General features: G+C 40.4%; 1 protein-coding gene across 1 annotated transcript; it reads right to left on the bottom strand.

The window, feature by feature from the left end:
• Nucleotides 1-8,915: 8,915 nt before the first annotated feature.
• SLC35G1 (solute carrier family 35 member G1) lies at nt 8,916-19,313 on the bottom strand. Its single transcript, XM_063339640.1, has 3 exons — nt 19,061-19,313; nt 14,913-15,096; nt 8,916-14,398 (listed from the first exon to the last, which is right to left on the bottom strand). Exons 1-3 carry the CDS (start codon nt 19,266-19,268, stop codon nt 13,639-13,641), a joined length of 1,152 nt encoding a protein of 383 aa, XP_063195710.1. The 5' UTR covers nt 19,269-19,313; the 3' UTR covers nt 8,916-13,638.
• Nucleotides 19,314-20,821: the final 1,508 nt, after the last annotated feature.

The raw sequence follows: 20,821 nt of genomic DNA, 5'->3' as shown, positions 1-20,821 counted from the left end.
GGATTCACTTCCTCCGCAAACCAACAAATGATCTGACTTGCCCGTGCTCTGTCATCACCTTAAACAAGCAGCCGGGACAATGAATTATCCATGTAATAAATTATAAAACTTGTATTGTCCTTAATGCCCGTGTCTAAACAACCACCAACCTACAGGGTCAATTTAACATTCCGTTCCTTTACTGGCAACCTGCCATAGCACGCATTTGACCAAATCCAAGAACCAAGACAAGAATTTGTTTAGGTAACCAACCAGAACTGTTAACGCCATAAGATATTTTAAACATGTGTTTATTTTTCTTTTAATAGCTGAAAAATCTGGGTGCCAACACAGTGGGCAGTAATATTGCACAACACATAGCTACAAAGTATGTTAGTATTTTTGCTCTTCTTAATGTTAAGATACTTCATGTTGGATGATTCAAAGTACCCGCTACGTAAAAAGTTTAACTCAAAATCTCGTAGTGTTTTCCAGTGAAGTTTGGCAAAAATTGTTCCTTTGCACAGATACCTAATAGACACGCACATTGTGAGATTTAATTATTAAAAGTATTAAAAACATGGAGGATACCGGGAGGGAATTGCATCAAGTTGCCAAGAGTTTTCTTCCATTTTTCCAATAGGCTGCTCTTCTTTTAAGACTTCATTCTGCTACTTGATATTGGGTATAATTTGTCTTTTGTGCTACAGAAAACGTGTATTCTTACTATAGCCAAATACGGCCATTTTATGTGTTATCTATTTATTGCACATACACACAAAGTTTAATGTCCACAGCCATTTCTTTCTCTAGATACTCTTAAAGGATATGCCCATAGATGAAAGATTATCAGCTGAAGACTAAGATTAATCTTTAATTAAAATTTTAATGCTTGAAATAAGCATCCTACTTCCTAATGCCATACAGTCTTAGCATCAAAATATGAGATTTTTGCATGCGTATAATACACAACCTTCTTGAAATTAGTAATATCACAGTAAAAGTACATTTTTCAGCGACTGACATCTGTTTCAAAGCACTAACCTGGGTATTACCTGATTCTTCCAAGACTGCTTGAGAAGAGACATTATAAACCTTATAAAAAGACCCAAGCATATCTAAGTTACTTCTAGCTTTCCAATAAAACCTCAAGTTGCTGGAATTTACTAATGTATAAAGGCTGCGGAACAGACCAAAGTTTTGTATAATGTTGGCATACATGACTCGACTAAAAGTTTGCCTCATCCTGAAAGCAGACATTTCGGTAGTGCTTTTTACAGTCTAACATTAGGATGTTAAATTTTATGTGACAAAGTCTAAAGATAAATGAGTTCTATAAGCTTTTATATCATTCCGATGAATTAGGGTACAGTTTAAATAAAAATAACTCATAACTTTTGCTGTTCAATCTAGTAAAAACATATTTTGGAATTCACATACCCTGAATGTCTTCCTCGTGTTTTTGTTTCATATTTATTATAGTCTCCTACCTTATGCAGGTACTTGCAAGATGACATCTTACAAGTTTTGAGGAATGACCTGAGATATGTAACGCACTTTGATCTGCTATTAATACCACTAGATAGCTGGACGATTCAAAAAAATGCATTTGCTTTTGGGAAATGGATGTGTTTGGGAATAACAGCACTCAAAAATCAGCACAGAAAACTTTAATAACTGGTTTCGGGAGTTAATATCCTCGAAGATATTAATACAGAGAGATTTGTACGACTATTAACCAAATGGTGTTTAGACAGAGAAAAGGAAGTAAATTGACAAGTGATTAAATTTAAAGAAGAGTTGAAAATGAGAGCGTTGTTCACAGAGCTAGGTTAATCTTCAGTCTTTGCTGGACAGTTTGTGAACTACATCTTAGAAAGAGGTAACTTGGGCTAGGAGAAGCCTTGCTCCCGTGTCACAGAACACACTGGCAATTTCATCCTTATCACTCTTCCGTTTTGGGATCCTTCATTTCTATTGCAGATGGATGACTTCCAAATAGAAAGCATAATTCAGACAATGTTCAGGAAATCAAGGCGGTTTGGGTTATACAATGCAGTATTTAAAAGAGCTTGGGCCCTCGTGTCTCTTTTTCAAATTTAGTTTTTCAACGAGAATGTGATGCTGTTCTTTGTTTTTCTCATTAAAAGCTATTGAACTAAGGTAGATTCCAACATGTATTTAAACTGTTAGCTTATTGAATCTGGCAAAAATAAAACTGAATCAATTTTATAAAGAAAACCTATGACCGGACTATTCAGATATTCCAATGTGTAACCAATTACTTCTTTTTTTCTTTTTTTTTTTGCCAGATTGATTAGGATTTGCTAGTGCACGTGAATTCTGGACATGAAACAAAAGGGTTTGCTTTCCCCACTATTTTGACATTTGATATTACCAAAAAAAATAAAAGCTCAAGAATGAGCATCTGACAGTTAATATGTCGAAGGATCCATCTTTTCCATCAGTGATGGCAGACTACATTCTGTAATTTTACATTTAAAAGCAATCCACTTTTATTAACTTCCTTTGTAGTTCTGTTAATATATTGACTTTTGTTGTCACTGTGCTTGCATACATGCCGTTTGTCATAGCGACATACAGTTATACTACCAGCAGCATTTGATTCATATATAAATTCAACGGGATTTCTTTGATACTTAGGGACATAAAGAAAGCACGTGGCTTTGCCACATCATCTTTCTTTTTATAAGTGCTAACAACAGAATGAAAAACAACGAACATATTCCTCTAAACAGTAGGTTTATGAAAAACAAGTAAGTCCATTATCTGCCCAAATCATTCTGAAAGGTTATGAATAGCAATTCACACCAAATAGTAATTCACTGCAAATCTAATGTAGCATTACACTAGCAAATTAATTCAAAAGGAAAATAAACTGAGAAAAAAATTTTCAGCACTGTAATAGCACCCATGTTTTAGCCTGGTAGGCACTTCAGTGCTTTACTGAAATATATAAAAGTAAATAATAAGCTGCTGTGTTCTACAAAGTCGGGTTGGCTGATTAGGTGTTGAAAACGTGAGAGTAGGGGAATACTTGTGGTTAATCCTAATGGTGATTCAGAAATGAGTACATGTGCCCAGGACTTTCCATGAAAGGAGCCAGACAATCAGACTGCAAAAAGGGCAATTGCTACTTTGCTCTTGAAATTAAAAAAAGGACATGAACTTTGCAATATCTATTATAGCCTTCTTCCCCAAAAGGCAACATCATTACATTTACTGTAAATTCTAAAACCACACATTTTACAATCAATGTGTAAAGTTCTAGTACTGAATATTTAAAGCAAAAAAAAAAACCCCAAATTACCTTGTTCCATTAAGTGCATATCAGTGCGTATAGTTTCACAGCTAGTCCTGGACAACTCAATTTTATGTAACCTTAACTACAACAGCACCTTATTTAAGTGTTCTTTCTTTTATAATAAAAACAAAATAAGCTTCAGCTTCTGTTTTATATGCCAGTTGAGATTCTTTGCAGTAATTCCTTCCACATCTGCTCTGCAGCTTTCAGGTTTATAAAAGCAGTATCTCCCAATTTCATTTCATCAAAATATCCATATGCTGTGTTTTATAGACACGTTGGTACATTTTAACACCGAGGCACTAATTACAACTTGGAATCATATGCTAAGGCTAAGAAAATAAACACATGCGGTTATGAGGCATCTAATACAGAAAATCCCGAAAAACCTAGCCAAAAATTCCTCCAAGTGTGATAACGTGCCAATGTAAGAATACCTGAAATTATCACAAGGGTTGTAAAAATAAAATTAAGAGAGGTAAAGGGGGAAAAAAAGTAACTAATAAAAGTAAACACAAGCACCACTACATTCTAAACTAATGACTAAGGTCATGTGCAGAAATGTTGCCATCCAGACTATGACAGTAAAACTGTTGTTAAAGAACGAAATTGGGAAAGGGGCCGGTATGGGAAGAGCTCAATAAGCCATTTGTCCAAAACATAATTTTCTAGGATTTCTGAAGATCGGTGTCTCCTCCTGATTTTGAGTTTGTAAATTGCTAGTGTGTTGTAAATGTCATTGTCCTTCCAGTGAACAGTCCATCGACGGCAGCAGCTGGGGGGACAGACAGCACGAGATGGATGATCTCCAAATCACATTCATCTTCACCACGTGCAGGATTAGGAGAGTTTTGCCTTGTCCTGACCAACCTGTGGTGCTGTATCCCCTTTTTTGTCTGCTGTCACCGCACACCCAAAACTCCCGTCCCCTTGAGGGCACAAGCACAGCAGCCACCCTCACTTCCACATCTGCCAGATGACAGTCTTCAGCACAACTGAGAAACTGAAGGTGGCCGCTGTTCTTCACAGCAAATGGTACGTAAGCACGGAACGAGCTATATAAAAATCAGGGGGCCTAAAAATATTCCTTAACCTCAACAGAAAGAGAACTAGGCTGTAATTTTAAAAAGTGCAGCGTAATCCCTCGTGCTTCTGTCTAGAAGTTCCTAACGCGCTAAGGACATTTCAGTGGGAGAAATGAAATGTGAATGGTGCTTTTTCATCAATTGCCTCCCTGGAACATATTTGTAAATGTGCACATGAAAGAGGAAATCTGTCTCCTCACAAAAATTGATCAGTAAAGACTGCAAATAAACGTCTAAATATCCAATAAAAGGAGACAAAGCGCAAATTAGAAAAACATGCTACAAAATATCTGTGGACATCACAAAACTTGGAAAGACCAGAGAGTCCTCTAGAAAATTTAAAACAGCTGAATCAAATTGCTAAGTATATTCCTCTCGAGGAAAACAGTATGTAAGTTTGTTGATCAAAACCCTGACATCTAGAGAGCTGCAGGCTAACACAAAGTAGCATCCATTACCTCAAAACCAAGGTTTCCAGGTTTCAATAAAGGCATACTAAAGAAATGAACACTAGTTTTCGTATTTTCTTCCCCGCTAACCCTGGGATACGAGTTGTAATCTGAAGCAAGCAGCACCCTGTCAAGGGTATTCTTTTATAATCAGCAGAGAACGAACTGTTCCTTCTCTTCCTTAAATCTGTGCCCAACCACACAGGCAGGGTTCACGGGGACAGTTGTGCTACAGAGGACTTGCCAGGGAGAGAACAAAGATTTTTCCCCCACACCTTTCCCTTTCCCTTTTCTCCCCCTTCGAAGCGAACGCGAGATACAGGAGGCTGTTCGCTAAAGTTGGGTGGGTCAAGATGATTTATGATAGACATTTACATTGAAATTTAGAAGTTCTGCTGATGCAGGAAATATGGTAATCTGTAAATTTTACAGTTCGCATAGCTTAAAAAAAAATATATTTCCACCTTCCTTCCTTCCCTGAAAATACAACATAGCCGAACTGTGCTGATAACATCGTAAATTGAAATTAGCCACCTTTTTTACAGATTGAGAACTAACGAACTGCAAGGGAAATACGGCTATGGGGTTCCAGCAAGTAAAGCAGAAGAGTGAGATGAATCGCATGAGCAAACCGGGCTTCTGGGGCAGAAAAGGCCACCACCTCCCTGTTTGTAGTCTTCCCACAGGAGATTTCAAATGGTGGTATTTCTTTATCACTCTCCATTTTCAATAATGAAGAAAATGTTTTGCCATATGGCAAGAGTAAAAAAATGTCAGCTAAGTGTTTTCGTATGGACTTCCTACGTACGTTACTACAAACAGCAGAACACAGGGCCTTATTCATATTATATAAAGATGGTGTTTAATGAAGAAATTGAACACACATCTATTACAAGGCATTAGTTGGCATGAAATATTTCTGGTAAAGTGAAAATCCGACACAATCAGGATTACTTTTTGAAAGTATACAGCTTTTTCCTTCACTTCCTGACCAGAGCTCAATAGTGACTGAACAGTTTTTATGGTAATATAAAGGAATATTTGTTTTAAGAAATAAATTAAGAATGGGAAAGCATAAAGTAAATATTAGTATCTGATTCCCAGTGCACTTTACATGAAATAAAATGGATTTGCCACATAGCCTTTCCAAGTAATATTAAAAAGATTTTTCTCTCCTTTGACGTTGCTTAGCTTCCCAAAATCTGTCCAGTACTTCCTATTAAATAGAACACCAAGTACCAGTGCCAGCTAACACCAGCAAAAAGTCCTCCAGCCAACCTTCCAATGGAAAATAAGTTGACGAGTATTTTTTCTAGCTCACTGTAGTAGTTAAATGTATCACCTCCTCCCTGTCTAATATTTCCGTCCCTTAAATTAAGTTGAAGTTGGAACACCCATTCCCAATGCTACCGGGCTTCAAGCGTGTGGCGTCTGTGCTCAAAAGCTTGCACGACCCTCATTTAATCGTCTGGTCTGACTGAAGAGGCTCTTCCAGCACCCCTGGTCCTCTCTCCATACCCCCACACTGGGGTGACCAGGGCAACACCGTTACTGGGAAACCCTGGCATTGGAAATATTTGGCAGTAGGGCCCTGGGGAGGAGGTGTTAGAAGATGTATAGGTCCTCCCTGCCTCAGCACCCACACGAGGAACCTGCTCAAGGAGTGTGCAGGGGTCTCACCCCAGCCCCAACATAAAAATCAGAGCGGAACAGAAAATACTGTTGTAAATCCCCCAAACAGGATTAAAACAGGAGGCAATAGTTACAACACACTGATCAACTACTCAGGCAGCGTATGTGCTCTATTTCTGTGTAAAATTAGAACTACTAGCCTAAATTCATCACAAATTACCCCCAAAAAATTAATGGCAAGAACGTACTTGTCATCTTCTTTTTTTGGAGGTTTTGTTTGTTTGGCTTGGGTGGTTGTTGTTTTTTTTTTTAAAGAATGCTTAGGACATATGCTAGCTATACAGACCATATCATATCCAACAACATCGTTACTGATGAGATGCCTAATTTTATTACAACACCCCCTCCCAATTCACTAATGTTCACATGAAGGTGGTAGGCCGGCTCTCCCCTTCCTTTCCCAGGGAGTGTTTTGGGGCAACAAAGAGCTTACAGAATTTCAGCGAGAGCACTGCTGAAGTCCCCCTCACCCTCTACAGTGTTTTGCTCTGAGAAGGGGTGCAGGATGCAGTTTAAGAACACCAGAGAAGAGTTTAAGACATTATTCAGGGGTTTGCTGAGCAGCAACCTATGCGGTCATTTGGAATCCTGTTTAAATTTAGGCATTTACATTGTCTACATCACACTGTATTGAAACTTTCATTGTCTAAAACTGTGGATTTTGATTTTTAACAGGGTTTATTTTAATCTTACACATTAAGGAATAAATTAAGAAAGACAGCCCCACCTACTGACAGAACAGTCACACTACAGAGTAAAAATTAAAGAACTTGATACTCGCCGGCCAGAAAACGAGTTTTCTTTCCATCTCTTTCACACGGACCCCAGAATCACTTTATACCTGCAGGGCAAGAACTCAAATCTCTCATTTTCCCTTTGCTCAGTACGTAAGCTCAGATGACAGGGTAGATTCTCATTATCCTTTCCAGAATTTACTGCTACTTGACAGCATAACATAGGAACTTCATTCAGAAGCGTCAGAAAATAAAGTTCAATACAAAGGGAACTGAAGAATCAAAAGAATCAGCTGAAACCTGTTTGAATAGTTCACCTGCGTATCGTATCCCTTGTATTGCTTCCCCTGCTCAGGACTGTAAGCACGCTTTATCAAGTCAATAATGAACAGTATTTTGCAACTTTAGTGAAGTTTGTTTTCCAAGTAATAATGAGAATGCTTTTTCCTTTGAAATCCTTTGATCCTTTTTGCCTTTTTTTTGGGGGGGGAGTGGATAGGCATAATTCTAGAATTTTGTTTCAAGAGTCTAAGTGCAACAGCCCTAATCTCTGTGCACTATGTCATTATCCATTTGTAAATAAGGAAGATTTTAATGTTGTCTATCCAAAAAGCTCTTTTTTCCTCGTCCCTTAATGTTTAAATTTCTGTATCTTACACATTTATAGCTGTTCCGAAGAACCTACAGAACTGCCAAGAGAAAGTTGCAGTGTTTCTCCACAAAATTCTGACATAATTAGTCTTCTCCAGCCTATGCCTGGCACAGTAAGCTCTCTTGGAAGCACTTTGCTTTTTCTTTTCCTTAGAGCCTGCGAAACAGATGGTGTCAAGTCATCCTACAATGAGTTAATTTTTGAGCATATAAGGTGAAGAAGAGGGTGCTGGATAGACGGGCTAACACTGCTAGTAATTCCCCACTATGTGACTCCTCTTCCTCATCAGTTTTTCCCTCTGTAACGCTGAGTCAAGTCACACCCAGAACTAAAGCTCTGCACAAAGCTCTCAAGCAGGCAAATACCCTTGTCCAGTTCTGTTCTCTTCTGCTCTTACAAAACCAGACAGACAGCACTACAAGGAGGAACCACTGTTATACGGGTAATTTAAAAATTACTACAATCTTTGTAATATTTAGCAATGGTGGGGGGTTTTGCTTCTTCTGCTTTTTTCCTTTTTGGCGGGAAGTCGATTTAGTTATTGAAACACTGGTTAATGGGAAGCGCTGGGACGAATCAAGTACCACCTTGTGACAGAAGGGACAAGGCTTGAATGCAAATCATGACCTACGGAAATAAAACAAAAAAACCAAACAAAACCCCACAAAAAAAAATTGCCACTTGGACACTGGAAAATTTAACTTTACTGACCCATCAATACCACAGTGTTTCCAGCTAAGAAATTTCTGTATGGAAGCTGATAGAGCTTCTTTTCATCTCTAGCTTATTTCAAGGCGTAAAAAGTGATGCAGCATGCTAATAGTAGCAGAATTTGAGGCATATTTCATATTTAACAGGGACTGCTTGATTAACAGTTCTTTCATAAAGCTTTTACAATCAGTACATTCAAATATGTTCTACTAATCAATGCAAAACCAGAGATTAATTCTTCAGGTTCATTTTATTAGCAACGATGAATATAAATCTCTTATGAAAATATTCTTAACATTTCAATATATAAGAATTGTCTATAAAAATATACTACTACATAACAAAGCCAGTAACTTCTACAAAACATATCATTCAACATATATTTAACAATATATAGGACATAGTAAAAATCTTTTAATTAATGCTGAGGGTATTTTTACCCCCTTTTTGTCAAATAACAACTCACATAACATAGAAAATTGCTCATTCTGATATACAGAAGTGTTATCACCACAGAAGTCTATGTATGTTCCACCCTGAAGTTACCTGCATCTGCAGGAACATAAAGCCACAACTTTTCTTTGGATGGACAGGCAGTTATGACCACAAAAACATTCTGCTGGTAACTGCAATGTCAGCGTTGCACACCTGCCGTCAGCATTGCCAAGCCTGAATCCATGCAGGGACAGAGATCACGCTTCTGCTGCCCCTCTGGGACTGATGCCACAGATGAGCCTGCCGTGGTTACCACGATTAGAGAACTGGAAAACAGACTCCTCCTGGTTAACTACTGCTAGTTCGCAAGGAAATAACTTTTAAGAGGCTGCCTCTCTAGAAATAAACTTTCTTCCAACAGACTGCCTTGAACAAAAGCTCAAGCAACAGAAAATACTGCAGGGCGGAAACTGTTTATACTAAATGATGGTCAAGGGTAGTATTCCCCATCTTGTCACCACCCATTACAGGAAGAGCCATCTTAGAACAGTTCTAGGGAGAGAGCCTAATTTCAGATTTCAGAAGAAAAATGACAAGTTGAACTAGTTATTTCACCAATGCTGTTATGCTGAGGTTACTTCATGCCTTGTATTAGACAAATGCAGGAAATCCATTTTAATTATATAGACTGCCCTTGTCTACACAATGAACCTGTCAAATTCTTAGCGTAGATGTATTTAGAGAGCTTTTAGAGCATACTTTGACAACCAACTTAACCTGAAAGAAATTGGCTGCTGCACAGTGGCAGTATATAGCTTTTTCAGCCATCAACTTTATATAGAAGAGTTGGGTACGTAAGGCTTTAAGGCAATGAAGTCCCACTGAAGAAAACAGATGATTAGTGTTTTGCATAGTAAAGAACGTAAGAAACATGCTTGTGATGCGTCAGTAACAACTAGATCCTTCTGCCCTGCGCATATGTGCAAAGTGACCAATAATTAATTATTACCCTTTCTATTCAGGATCCACTGAAATCAGTACTTGAAATTCAACCTATTAATTCAATGAGAAACTTAACTTTACAGCGTAGCAATCGCAATGCAACAATATTCCATCGTATTAGAAAGGAAGGACTTCCTATTAGAAAAGTACATTTATTGAATTTAAAAATACTGGAAGGACCACAACAGGACACTACAGGTGATGAACATTAATAATATATTTCTGACTCAAAGCTCAGAAAAATAACATTTGACCCTGAGAAACTTGCTGTATTAAAACTTTAAAAGCTAAAAAAGATTTTGAACGTAAAAATCTATCCAAGAACAGAAGAGAAAGAAAAAAGGAAAGGAAAAATCAGAACCTGAAAGTATCAAGGCTCAGCCAGTTTCATTTCAGATTGTCAAACTGTTAGGCTCTGGAAGGAAAAAAAGAGTTTGACCATCTTAACAGGAACGGTAAGAAATATTTTCCATTTTAAAAAAACCCCAACATTTTAGGGTATCCATACTTTTGTATAATTTCATTCTCTTCAAGGCTTACAACTAAAATTTTGGTTTTTAACCTACATGAGAGGAAGAAAAATTTAAAAACTGAGGTGGTTGCAAAAACTTAAAGCTTATATGTCTTCCATTCCCAAATTCATCTAGAAAAGCTAGTTATAGAAGCCAGCTTGTCATGCTTTTAGAGAAGCCCTAGTCAAGTCCTTCATTCTCACACTGGTTAAACAATTCTCTAAAAGATGGATCAAAATCAAAATAATGTTCCAAAAAACACAACATTCTCCAACATAGGATCTTGATCAGATTATTACTTTAACAACATAAATATTTAGAAAGGTTTTGGAACAGCAAAAGGAAATAAGTAGATGGAGCAATAAGGAAACCCTATAGGTTTGGACAAAGAAAGAAAATAATCATCTGTGGGTTTTGGCACTACAGATATGGAAATATATTGAAAGAGTTTCTGCAAGAACTTGAGAGAAAAATTACCAATCACTGTATCAGGCTGTTGATTTCAGGTCAGCTTATTTTCTACACTTACTTATGCGTTAAGGGCAAGAAAACAGTCCTTTCGTCAGTAGTCTGTTCTTCTCTAAGCGTAAACAAGATCCGTTGAAATCACATGACATAAAGATTTTTTGATATAAGCTTGTACATTGATTTTATTCTGCACTGACAAAGCAGCATTCATACGCTGTAATTTAAACTATTATCTAATTTCCCTTCCTAATGCTTTCACACTGTCATCAAGTTCAGGCTACTCTGGTTTTGCCCTCTCCAACAACCTTACCAAAAAGTTATGTAGCTGGATGAGCTCCCAGGGCCAGCTCACCACAACAACCGCATAAGCAGGAGCACAGAGCCAACGGGAGGGAGCAGGACTAGCTGACAACCCACATTCACATCAACCTGAGCTGCTCTGGAACCACACCTTTGTAAGTGTCAATTCAAACACATGCATATTAAGCATGAAGTGAAGCAGTACAAAAAAAAAAAAAAAAAAAAAAAAAAAAACCACCAAAATGCAGTCTTATTTTCCTTCCCTCCCCTGGAAGCTGTTGCTGAATGGCAGCGATGGCTGAGCAGCAGAAGAAACAATCTCCGATTAGAATTTCAAGTATTAAGCAAAATGGGTGCCAAACTGGAATTTTATTACTACATCAGGCTTTAAAGAAACGTAAAAGAAGTTTCATACTACTTCTCACCTTGTCAGCAGTAGCTGAACTTCAGCCTTCAGGAGAGGCAGAGAATGGACAGCTATAAGCAGGAACTGATTCTATCCCTGAGGTGGAATCTGCTCATGTCTATAAACATATAAGGATTAAGGGTGCTGGTTTACATACAGAATCTCACACAAAGATGGCTCCTCACATACAGATGCATCCCAAAGCACAATATGCATTCCTCTCCTTCAGGACTCAAGTCCCTAGATCTGCCCAGCCCTGCAATGCTTATTGACAAAATAAAAAAATTGTGACTAGACATCTGTAAATCAAAATAAGAAAACATCTGCCACTTCGTGATTTGGAAAAAAACATGTATTAAGTCTACAGAACACAGTGTTCTCCTTTAGAAAAACAATGGAGTGAGTAAATAACTGGAAACCGCCTTTGGACCAAATAAAGATCCAAGTTAAAATCTTCTTGAAGCACTACTAAGACAAGACCAAAAAGTACATAAGACACCATTTGGGAAAATCCCGCTACCTGACACTAAACATATATTCCTCCTCAAACACGAAGGACACTAAGATCAATAACACAAACCTTTTTTTCTTAGTACTTGTTGCTACCAAGAGAAAGCCTACAGAAGTGAGAAGTTGTGCAAGAGAAGTGACCAAGTGCAGATTTAAAAGGGCCAGCTGCAGAAATGGGGCTGAAGCTGCCCACTAGCACCGCCTGATGTAGAACGGATGCCTCTGTGTCATGAGATGTGCACGCCTTGCTCCACCATCCCACCAAGCTCTGCTCCAACCCCTTCTGTAGAATCTCTGCTGTGACCTTGGCCAACTCGCATTTTCTGTGACGCTGCAGCTACTCTGCACTCTTGCAAATTCTCAGGAAATAGGCAAATGCTTTATTGTGAATCCTCCTAACTTTATGAAGGCCAAGAAGACTTAAACTTGGTCTCCTAAAGAACTTTTGCACAAAAGAATCTAAACAAAAGGGTCATAAGCAGCATTTAAAATAACTTATATTAAATACCTAAAAAATATAATCTTTTGCATAGAATAAAGAAAAGTGCAGCTACAGCCTAACATTCCATACCACAAGAAATGGCTAATTTACAAGTGGTATACAATGAACTGTTGTCTCTCATCATCGAGACTGCAGCAACTAAAGACACGTTTATTGGGAAAATCACATTAAGAAAAAGGGATTAGGATGTTTCATTATGTCTGTAAAGCAAGTGCAAATATTTAAAATTCCTTTTAAATGAAAGCAAAGCTGATAGATAATTTTCACAAGTTAATTTTCTCTTGATATTACTTGGAAAGATGAAATAGCCTTTGTTCTTTTAGAATCCAGATTAAAAATAACTCCCCATTTGGCATCTGTTTTGTGCACCAAAAAAAAAAATTATAAAGCTTGTAAGTGTGCAAGCTCATTCTGTTCTATAACGGTTGGATATTTACAGGATTATAACTCTTCATTCCCTTTAACTTTTGTACTGCAATCCCTCTGGTAATCAAGCATAGAACAGTATTAAATAAGCCTGGGAGACTGATTTCCACTGCTCAGAAGAATAGAGAAAGGGTCTAAAAGAATCAGGAATTTTAGGAAAATAAAAGCCAAAAAACTATTGTCCACTTTTGATAGGAAGCAAGCAACTTTTAAATATCTTTCTACTTCTCATATTTGCATGCCTAAGTAAGAGAAAGAAAAGCATATACCTCATCAGTTGCTAAAACATTTCCGATTTTGGGTTTGTTTTTTTTTTTTAAATCAACTTATTTTATTAGATATAACTTGTTACTACAATTTGGTAAATGAGATATTTAAAATAAATAAAAATAAATATTGTACATATATTTCAAGATTGCTTGTTTCTGTAATGAATTAGTGTCTGTATTGTTAGATTTCATTTTGCTTAGCTTTTTTCAAGCTTTGTCGCCACTTACGAATGGCAGTTCCAGAACTACTAGCTACTACACAAAGGGCACCACCCACAGTCCACCAAGTTGGTAGATGATTGAGAAAAAGAATTTGTAAAATGAAAGCAAACACCACATCCATTGTTTTCATTATGGCTACAGGTCCAGCTTTCTCTATCTGTAATGCTTTTGTGAGAAATATCTGACCTCCTAACCCTAACAAGCCTATTAATATTAGAAAAACCCTATCTTTACCACAATATGGTAAACGCCATTCATTCATAACAAACAATGCTATAACACACCCAATCAAACCAATGACTGCATAATACCAAATTGACAAAAAATAATGCACAGATTTTCCCACTTTCCTTAGTATAACAAAAGTCGAAGCTGCAGATACTGTGCTTGTAATTGCTGCTATAGTTCCTTTAAGGTGATCTGTGTAACTTCCTTCAATCCCCGTAACGTTCGACCCAAACAGAAATGGTGGTCTGGCAATAAGAACCACTCCAGTGATTGCGAAGAGGGTGAATAGAAGATCCCAAATACTGTATTTCTCTTTGAGAAAGATCCATGCCAGCAACGATGTAAAAACAGGACTGCTAAAAGTTATAACAGTGGCATCAGCTAGTGGCATGACTTGGAAAGCATAGTAGAGAAGAATCATTGCGCTAGAGCCAAGGAATCCTCGGAAGAAAAGAAAAATTCTTTTACCTTTTGGTCCCAAAAACCCTGTCCTGAAAAACACAAATGTAACAGAAATGTTAAATTAATGTCACTGGCTAGCTTATTTCGTGACCAATACCCAATCACATTTAACTGTACACACCTTTCTAGATGAGGGACTTATCTCAAACATCAAAATATTTTTAACTGATTCAAGACCAATTTATTCCTATCCCCACCCCCAATCACATTCAGAGTCCAGAACCTGTTCTAGCTATTAATATCTTGCTTGCAAAATAATCCAAGAGTATGTACAAATTACTTTTCCCCCCCCCCCCTCCAAGAACACCACTTCATGGAAGATCAAGACATTTGATACAATCCCTGTAGAAACCTCTAAAATTCAGGGAGTCAAAGATTTTCAGTTTTCTGAATTGCATTAAGAAACTATCAAGCAATCCAAAACAATGCAGTTATGCAACTGAAGTCTGAATTAAAATAATACTGCAATCTGATTTGAGTGAGTGATATTTCTAGATCTATTTTTAAGAAATCACTTAAAATTTAAAGATTTGCTACACTTACTTGTAGTATATTAAACCAGGAAGAACGAATGCCATTTGGAAAACACATCGAAATGCACTCACTTCCACTGAATGTACATCTTCTATTTTTTTAAGAAATAAAGAGGCCACTGAGAAAAGGAAGGCAGACAGTACGGTGTAAAACAGACCAAGTCCTGGACATGCAGCTTTCTTCTTCTTTGTTCCTGCAACAGATAAACTCCAGTTAATAATGTTCTATTAGGTTTCTCAGGTCAGGCAACTCTACATGCTGCAGCGCTCCATACATTCGTATCTGCTATTGTGGTAAAGGACAGGGGAAGTAAAACAAATAAATGCAAATACCATGTGTATTTACCAGACCTACCTTGAAAACACCTGTCACTGACCACCACAGCTCTCCTTTTTTTCTAAAAGCAGGAGATAAGAGATTAATACTTTGGATACAAAACTGTTCCTCCACTTCTCAGTTCCATAGGAGTTACTAGGCTTTACTTCATGGAGGCATCAGACTAGTTTAGGAATTCACATGATTCTGACCACCACCCAAGGACCAATAAATACAACTGACTGAAAAATGGTCCACGGTCAGATACTGAAACTTATTCCCTGGGGATCATCTGACTATTGAGTAAGTTAATTAAGGTTCCTAAGCAACTGTTTAATTTCCTCTCTCACAAACACACATAGGTAGAAATTGTGTACAGAACCTCTACTTCTGTTATACTTCATGTTTATTTTGCAGCTAAATCACCCTAAATTTGACCTAGGCCTACAGAAGTTTTATATAACATTTTTATCTTGCTGTAAGAATCCAAATATCTTCTTCAAATAAACATTTTTAAGCAGAACAAATTTAAGTGACTGATTTTAAAACATCATAGGGCTGCTGAAAGTACTGATATCTATCACAGTTCTATGAAAACCTTAGTTTACGCCTATTTATCAGACTTTCTCTTCCTGAAGTAGTTTCCCAAGTCTAATGGTTTATGTTCAAGCTTCCCTATTGCCTCAGGCTCTCTTCAGTGACATACTCTTCCTCATTCTGCTCATCTTCTCCACCCTCGACTATTAAAAAGAAAAAAAAAAAAAAAAAAAAAAGAGACAGGGTGAACTGCTGCTGACCTCAACGCTATCTCCAAAGAAACCAGCCTTTTTTGTTATTGCTTTGCTGCCTAAGAGGAAGAGTCCTTCCACCTAACCTAGAGGTGGACACCATGCAAAACAGAACCCATGAAAAATTTGAGTGGGATGTTACCTCACTATCTCTTTTCTTTCTGTCTGCATAAAACATTGGGAGTTGCCTTTTATTCCACGACACCCTCTAAAGATAAGAGCGAGAACTCCATGTCCCTGCGGCAGTGTTTTGATAAAAGGGCGCCTCATCTTACATTAGTGTGGGGGCCCTGAGCCTTATGGATCCTCTAAAACGTAATCAGCAAGGCACTGCTGTGAGTTGCTTAGCAACTAAATATGGTTTTGAGGGGTTTCTTGTTTTGGGTGTGTGTTTTTTTGTTGTTTTTTTTTAAATTAACAAAACTTGTCACAAACCATTTTAATCCTCCTGGAGATCAGCACTCAAGGCTGAGAAACTGCACCTTTCTCAGGGCTGAGGCTGTGGGCTGACACAGCGTGTACAGCGCTGGTTCTGGCTTTAACCATTGCAGAGACCCAGGCTTTACAACTGCGCCCAGAAAGCCAGCTTTTGAAGGAACCCAGCCCCACTACAGCTGAAAACAAATGATGGTTTCTACTAGAGATATTTCTATTTAGCAACAGCCACTTACATAAAAGCAACTATAAAAACTACCACAAACCAACACTGGACCAGGACATCTACCAACTATGAAACAGAGCGGATTTAAAAAATGTTCATGAATTTCATAACGTCCTAATCCACGTAGTCACGCGACAGAACTACAAAGTCAACAACGACTCTAACATTAAAGCAAGAGGAATCAGGCAGGCCTATAACTGAAATGGGAAATCCAAACCCAGGCTGGGTTATGGATGAGCACAGCACAAACACAACTATTAACTTTTATTTCAGGCATGATAGCTTGTCTGATTACTACAGAATGAAGCCAATCTAAATAATGGAAGCGTTGAAATGGAAAAAATCAAATTAAAGCAAAGTAAGCCAAAAGGACCTTATACCCAGAACTAAGCTTTGGATTTGAAGGAACAAAGACAAACCAGAAGGAACTCATTCTTGTAAGTTAACCAATATACCAAGCCTATCAGAAACAGTGTCTTGTAATACTAGAATTTAAACCATCAACATCTCATATTGCCAAAGCGTGTGCTCAGTGCAATAAGAAAGTGTTTTATTTCCTTTTAAAAATAAAATGGTACAAGTTCTTCCACCAAAAACAAGAATTGCGGTTCTGAAGAATACTTATTTCAAAATATGTTCTAAGGAAAAGTCAGGTTAAGATAACATTCCCACCTTACAAAATATTAAGCCTCCAAAAACTAGCCCAATGCCATCAAAATACTCAAGTACTCATGCTTTAAAAAAAAAAAAAAAAGTGTAGTAGTCTGAAAATAAAAGTTTCAAGTAGTACCCAAGCCCTGTTTTCTGAGTGTCAACAGGTTTGAGATTTAGTTTTCCGATTTTATTTCCTGCACATCTCCACATGCAAGGCTTTCAAACAATCTACCACTCCTGTTTTAAGTCCTAGTCAAAGGTCTCCCACTGCACACCTTTTTCTGTCTAAATTCTTTCTGTTTGCGTTTTAATGCCATGCTTTCTTGCAAGCAGTTCTTATACTTGCAAAATACATACAGTGAAGAAAACTACACTTCTCACATACACTTATCTTGATAATAGTGACAGAGGCAGAAAAGCACTGGCTATGGGGAGGGTGGTCACGGAGAAGATGATTCTCCCAGACCTTCAGGAAAGCCAGAAGAGGGTGATCTGTTCCTCAGACCTTAAGAAGCAGAAGAACAGCTCTCTCACAGACCACAGCAAAGTGCCAGGAGCACAACAGCCTGCATATGAACTAATCATGGTCATGCAGACAAGATCCAGCCATGATTCATAAAGTTCAACCATTGACTCAATTAACATTTTGCTGAACAGACTAACTAAAAAAAAACAAAACAAAACAAAAACAGAAGTATTTTTTGGTGAATAAATGCAAGTTTCTCAGGATTTCAAATATTGGGGTTTTTCCTAAACTTTGCCTCAGAAGTGATACTAATGTGTATACTATCTCTTTTGGCCTCTCCACAGCCCACTAGCTAACAAAGATTTCAATTTTCTGCTGGAAAGTCAATTATAGTCCACATTTAATGAGAAACACATTTTCAGTGAAGTTGTTTAAAAATTACACATGCTGAAGTACTTCAGATAACAACTTCAAAACTTATTTTAAGATGGCATTTATGTTTTAGAAGGAAGCTGCATTAAACTCACAACAGCCTGCTGTGTATTTCACAGTAAGTTTGTGCCTTCAGCAATTCAAAATGACTAAGAAGCAAAGCACGAATTAAGGCAAAATAAAGAGTATGCTCACGCTAAAGCAAGGTAAGAATTACCAAGAAGTTGTAGTTCAAGTCTATGGGCTTGCTGAAGAGCACTCGTGCCCCTTCTCAACATATTTACGGTGCCAGAAGCTCACACTGCTGGAAGGCACCTCGATTTACGCAAACCTGTCAACTTTTACTTTAAAACTTTGACAACAGGAAGCACTGTTTTCCCGAGGGATAATCGCTAGCGAAGCTCTCGCAGCCCTACGTGTAGAACAGACCGAGCATCAGCCCGACCCCGGGGATGGGAGAGAGCAGCCGGAGCGCCCCGGGCGCTCGGCCCCGGGGCACCACCGGGGGCCCAAGCCGAGCCCGGCGCACAAGCCCAAGGGCCGGGGCCACGGAAGGCGGAGGGGAAAGAAAACAGCGAGGCCGAACCCGCTGGCAGGGGACGGGATGTTCCCCCGCCGGGCAGCAGGTAGGAGCCGCCGGGGCCGGCGCAGGTGCCGGGCGCCCTCTGCGGCCGCCCCAGCTCGCTCCGCGCCCCGCCACCGCCTACCGTGAGCCCCGGTGCCCTCGGGGGCCGCTTCCTCTTCCTCCGCCCCGCCGGCAATGTCACCCCGAGAGCGGGTAGCCCAGCCAGGAGGGCGTTAGCACCCCCCCTGCCCCGCTCGCCAGACTCCCCCTCCTCACCGGGTGCCTTGCAGCAGCGCGGCCAGGATAAGCCCGAGCAGCAGCCGCAAACGCGGCGCTCTTCGGCGCCCGCCGCCTCCATGCCGGGCGCCGGGCACAGGCAAGGCTGCCCCGTACCCCCACCGTCCTCCCGGCTCAGCGGCACCTCCGACTCCTTCCCGCCCGCTGCCGGAACAGCGGCGGCCTCGCCACCCTGACACAGCACCATGCGGACGCCGGGCTGCCCGCGATGCTAGCGGCTCCTCACAAGCCGGCCGGCACCTGGCCTCCTGCGCATGCGGTGCCGCCGCCCAGCGCCGCCCGCCGCCCGCCTTCCTTCCCTCGCACTGGAGCGCCCTTACGCCCGCGGGGCGGGGGGGCCATGCCAGGTGGCGGCTTGGGAGCGCCCGAGTGAGGGCCACGCCTGGAAACAGCCCCTTCCCATGGCAGGTACCTGCCTGAAAGCCTGGAGGGAGCCAGACATCCCCCCCGGGGCTAGGCGGCAGCGCCCTGCCAGTCCCTGCCCGGCGTCCCCTCAGCCTGTGAGGGACGCGGGGCGGGCGGCCGAGAGCCCTGCCCGGGCGAGGGGCCTGGGCCTCGGCGGGGAGGAGTGCGGCTGGGGCGCCTCGGGAGGGGGAGCTCGCATCCCGCCGGAGAGAGCGGCGGGGCTGGCCACCGTCGGGCCATCGCTAGCCGGGGGTGGGGCCGGCGCAGGCCGCGGCCGAGCAACTTTCTGAGGCGGTGCGCTTGCGAGGGAATAAAACTGCAGGAAAGGGTGACGGAAAGTTATTTTAGGGGCGTTGTTGCGTCATCTGAGCGCCTGAAATAAAAGTATAGAGCTGTTAACGGTAGGCGGGACGGGTGCCCCGCGGTGCCGGCTCGTCAGCCCGCTCGCAGGCAGGATCCGCGCCGGGATAATTGAGCTTTTATGGCAGCTCCTGCATGTTCCGTGTGTCACAGTTTGAAGTCCTACCGCTGCAGTCTCCGCACCGATTTAAATAGCTCGGCTTGCCTTCAGCGGGCCCATTAGCCTCTAATTTCTAATTTCAGGAAGAAGTTCTTTCCTGTGAGGGTGGTGAGGCACTGGAACAGCCTCCCCAGGGAAGTTGTGGATGCCCCATCCCTGAAGTGTTCAAGGCCAGGCTGGATGGGGCTTTGAGCAGCCTGGTCTAGTGGGAAGTGTCCCTGCCCATGGCAGGGGGGTTGGAACTAGATGATCTTTAAGGTCCCTTCCAACCCGAACCATTCTGTGATTCTGTAATTGCCGTGTCAGCGAGTGGCAGCAGCAGCATGTCTCTCTGGAAGCGCCACTGCCTGCACCGGCCACGTTCCGGGGGGTCAAAATGGAGCTGGGAACCTGGTGGGCCATTTGGTCGCTCTGTGTGCAAGTGAGCAGCCGTGCGGGATTGTTATTTGGGTACAAAAAATCATTTAACCACCTTAAAACAATGCCACCTGTGTCTTTGGGCAGGGGAAGCGGGAAGGGGAGCTGGTGTGAAGAAATAGAGAGCAGCTCCCTTTCCTTACCTGTCAAGGAGTGTGGAGAAAAAGAACCAGTATAAATTTCAAATGCTAAAGTTGTTCCCTTTTGAGCAAGTTGAGCTGTTATCAATAATTAAAATGGGGAGGAATTTCTATTCAAAGAAGCGACTTACGCTCACACTACTCTTTTTAGCTGCCTAAATTAATCAGTGTTTATTTCATTATTCTTAACAAGGGGAAATGTAATCTATACTTTAGCAAGACGGGTACTAAATGGTAAATACAAGCTATGCCACACAA

The sequence above is a fragment of the Chroicocephalus ridibundus genome, chromosome 6 (genome assembly GCF_963924245.1).
Source record: "Chroicocephalus ridibundus chromosome 6, bChrRid1.1, whole genome shotgun sequence".
Taxonomy (NCBI): domain Eukaryota; kingdom Metazoa; phylum Chordata; class Aves; order Charadriiformes; family Laridae; genus Chroicocephalus; species Chroicocephalus ridibundus.
The sequence above is the reverse complement of the archived record's forward strand: the minus strand, read 5'-3'. Positions and strand labels throughout refer to the sequence as shown.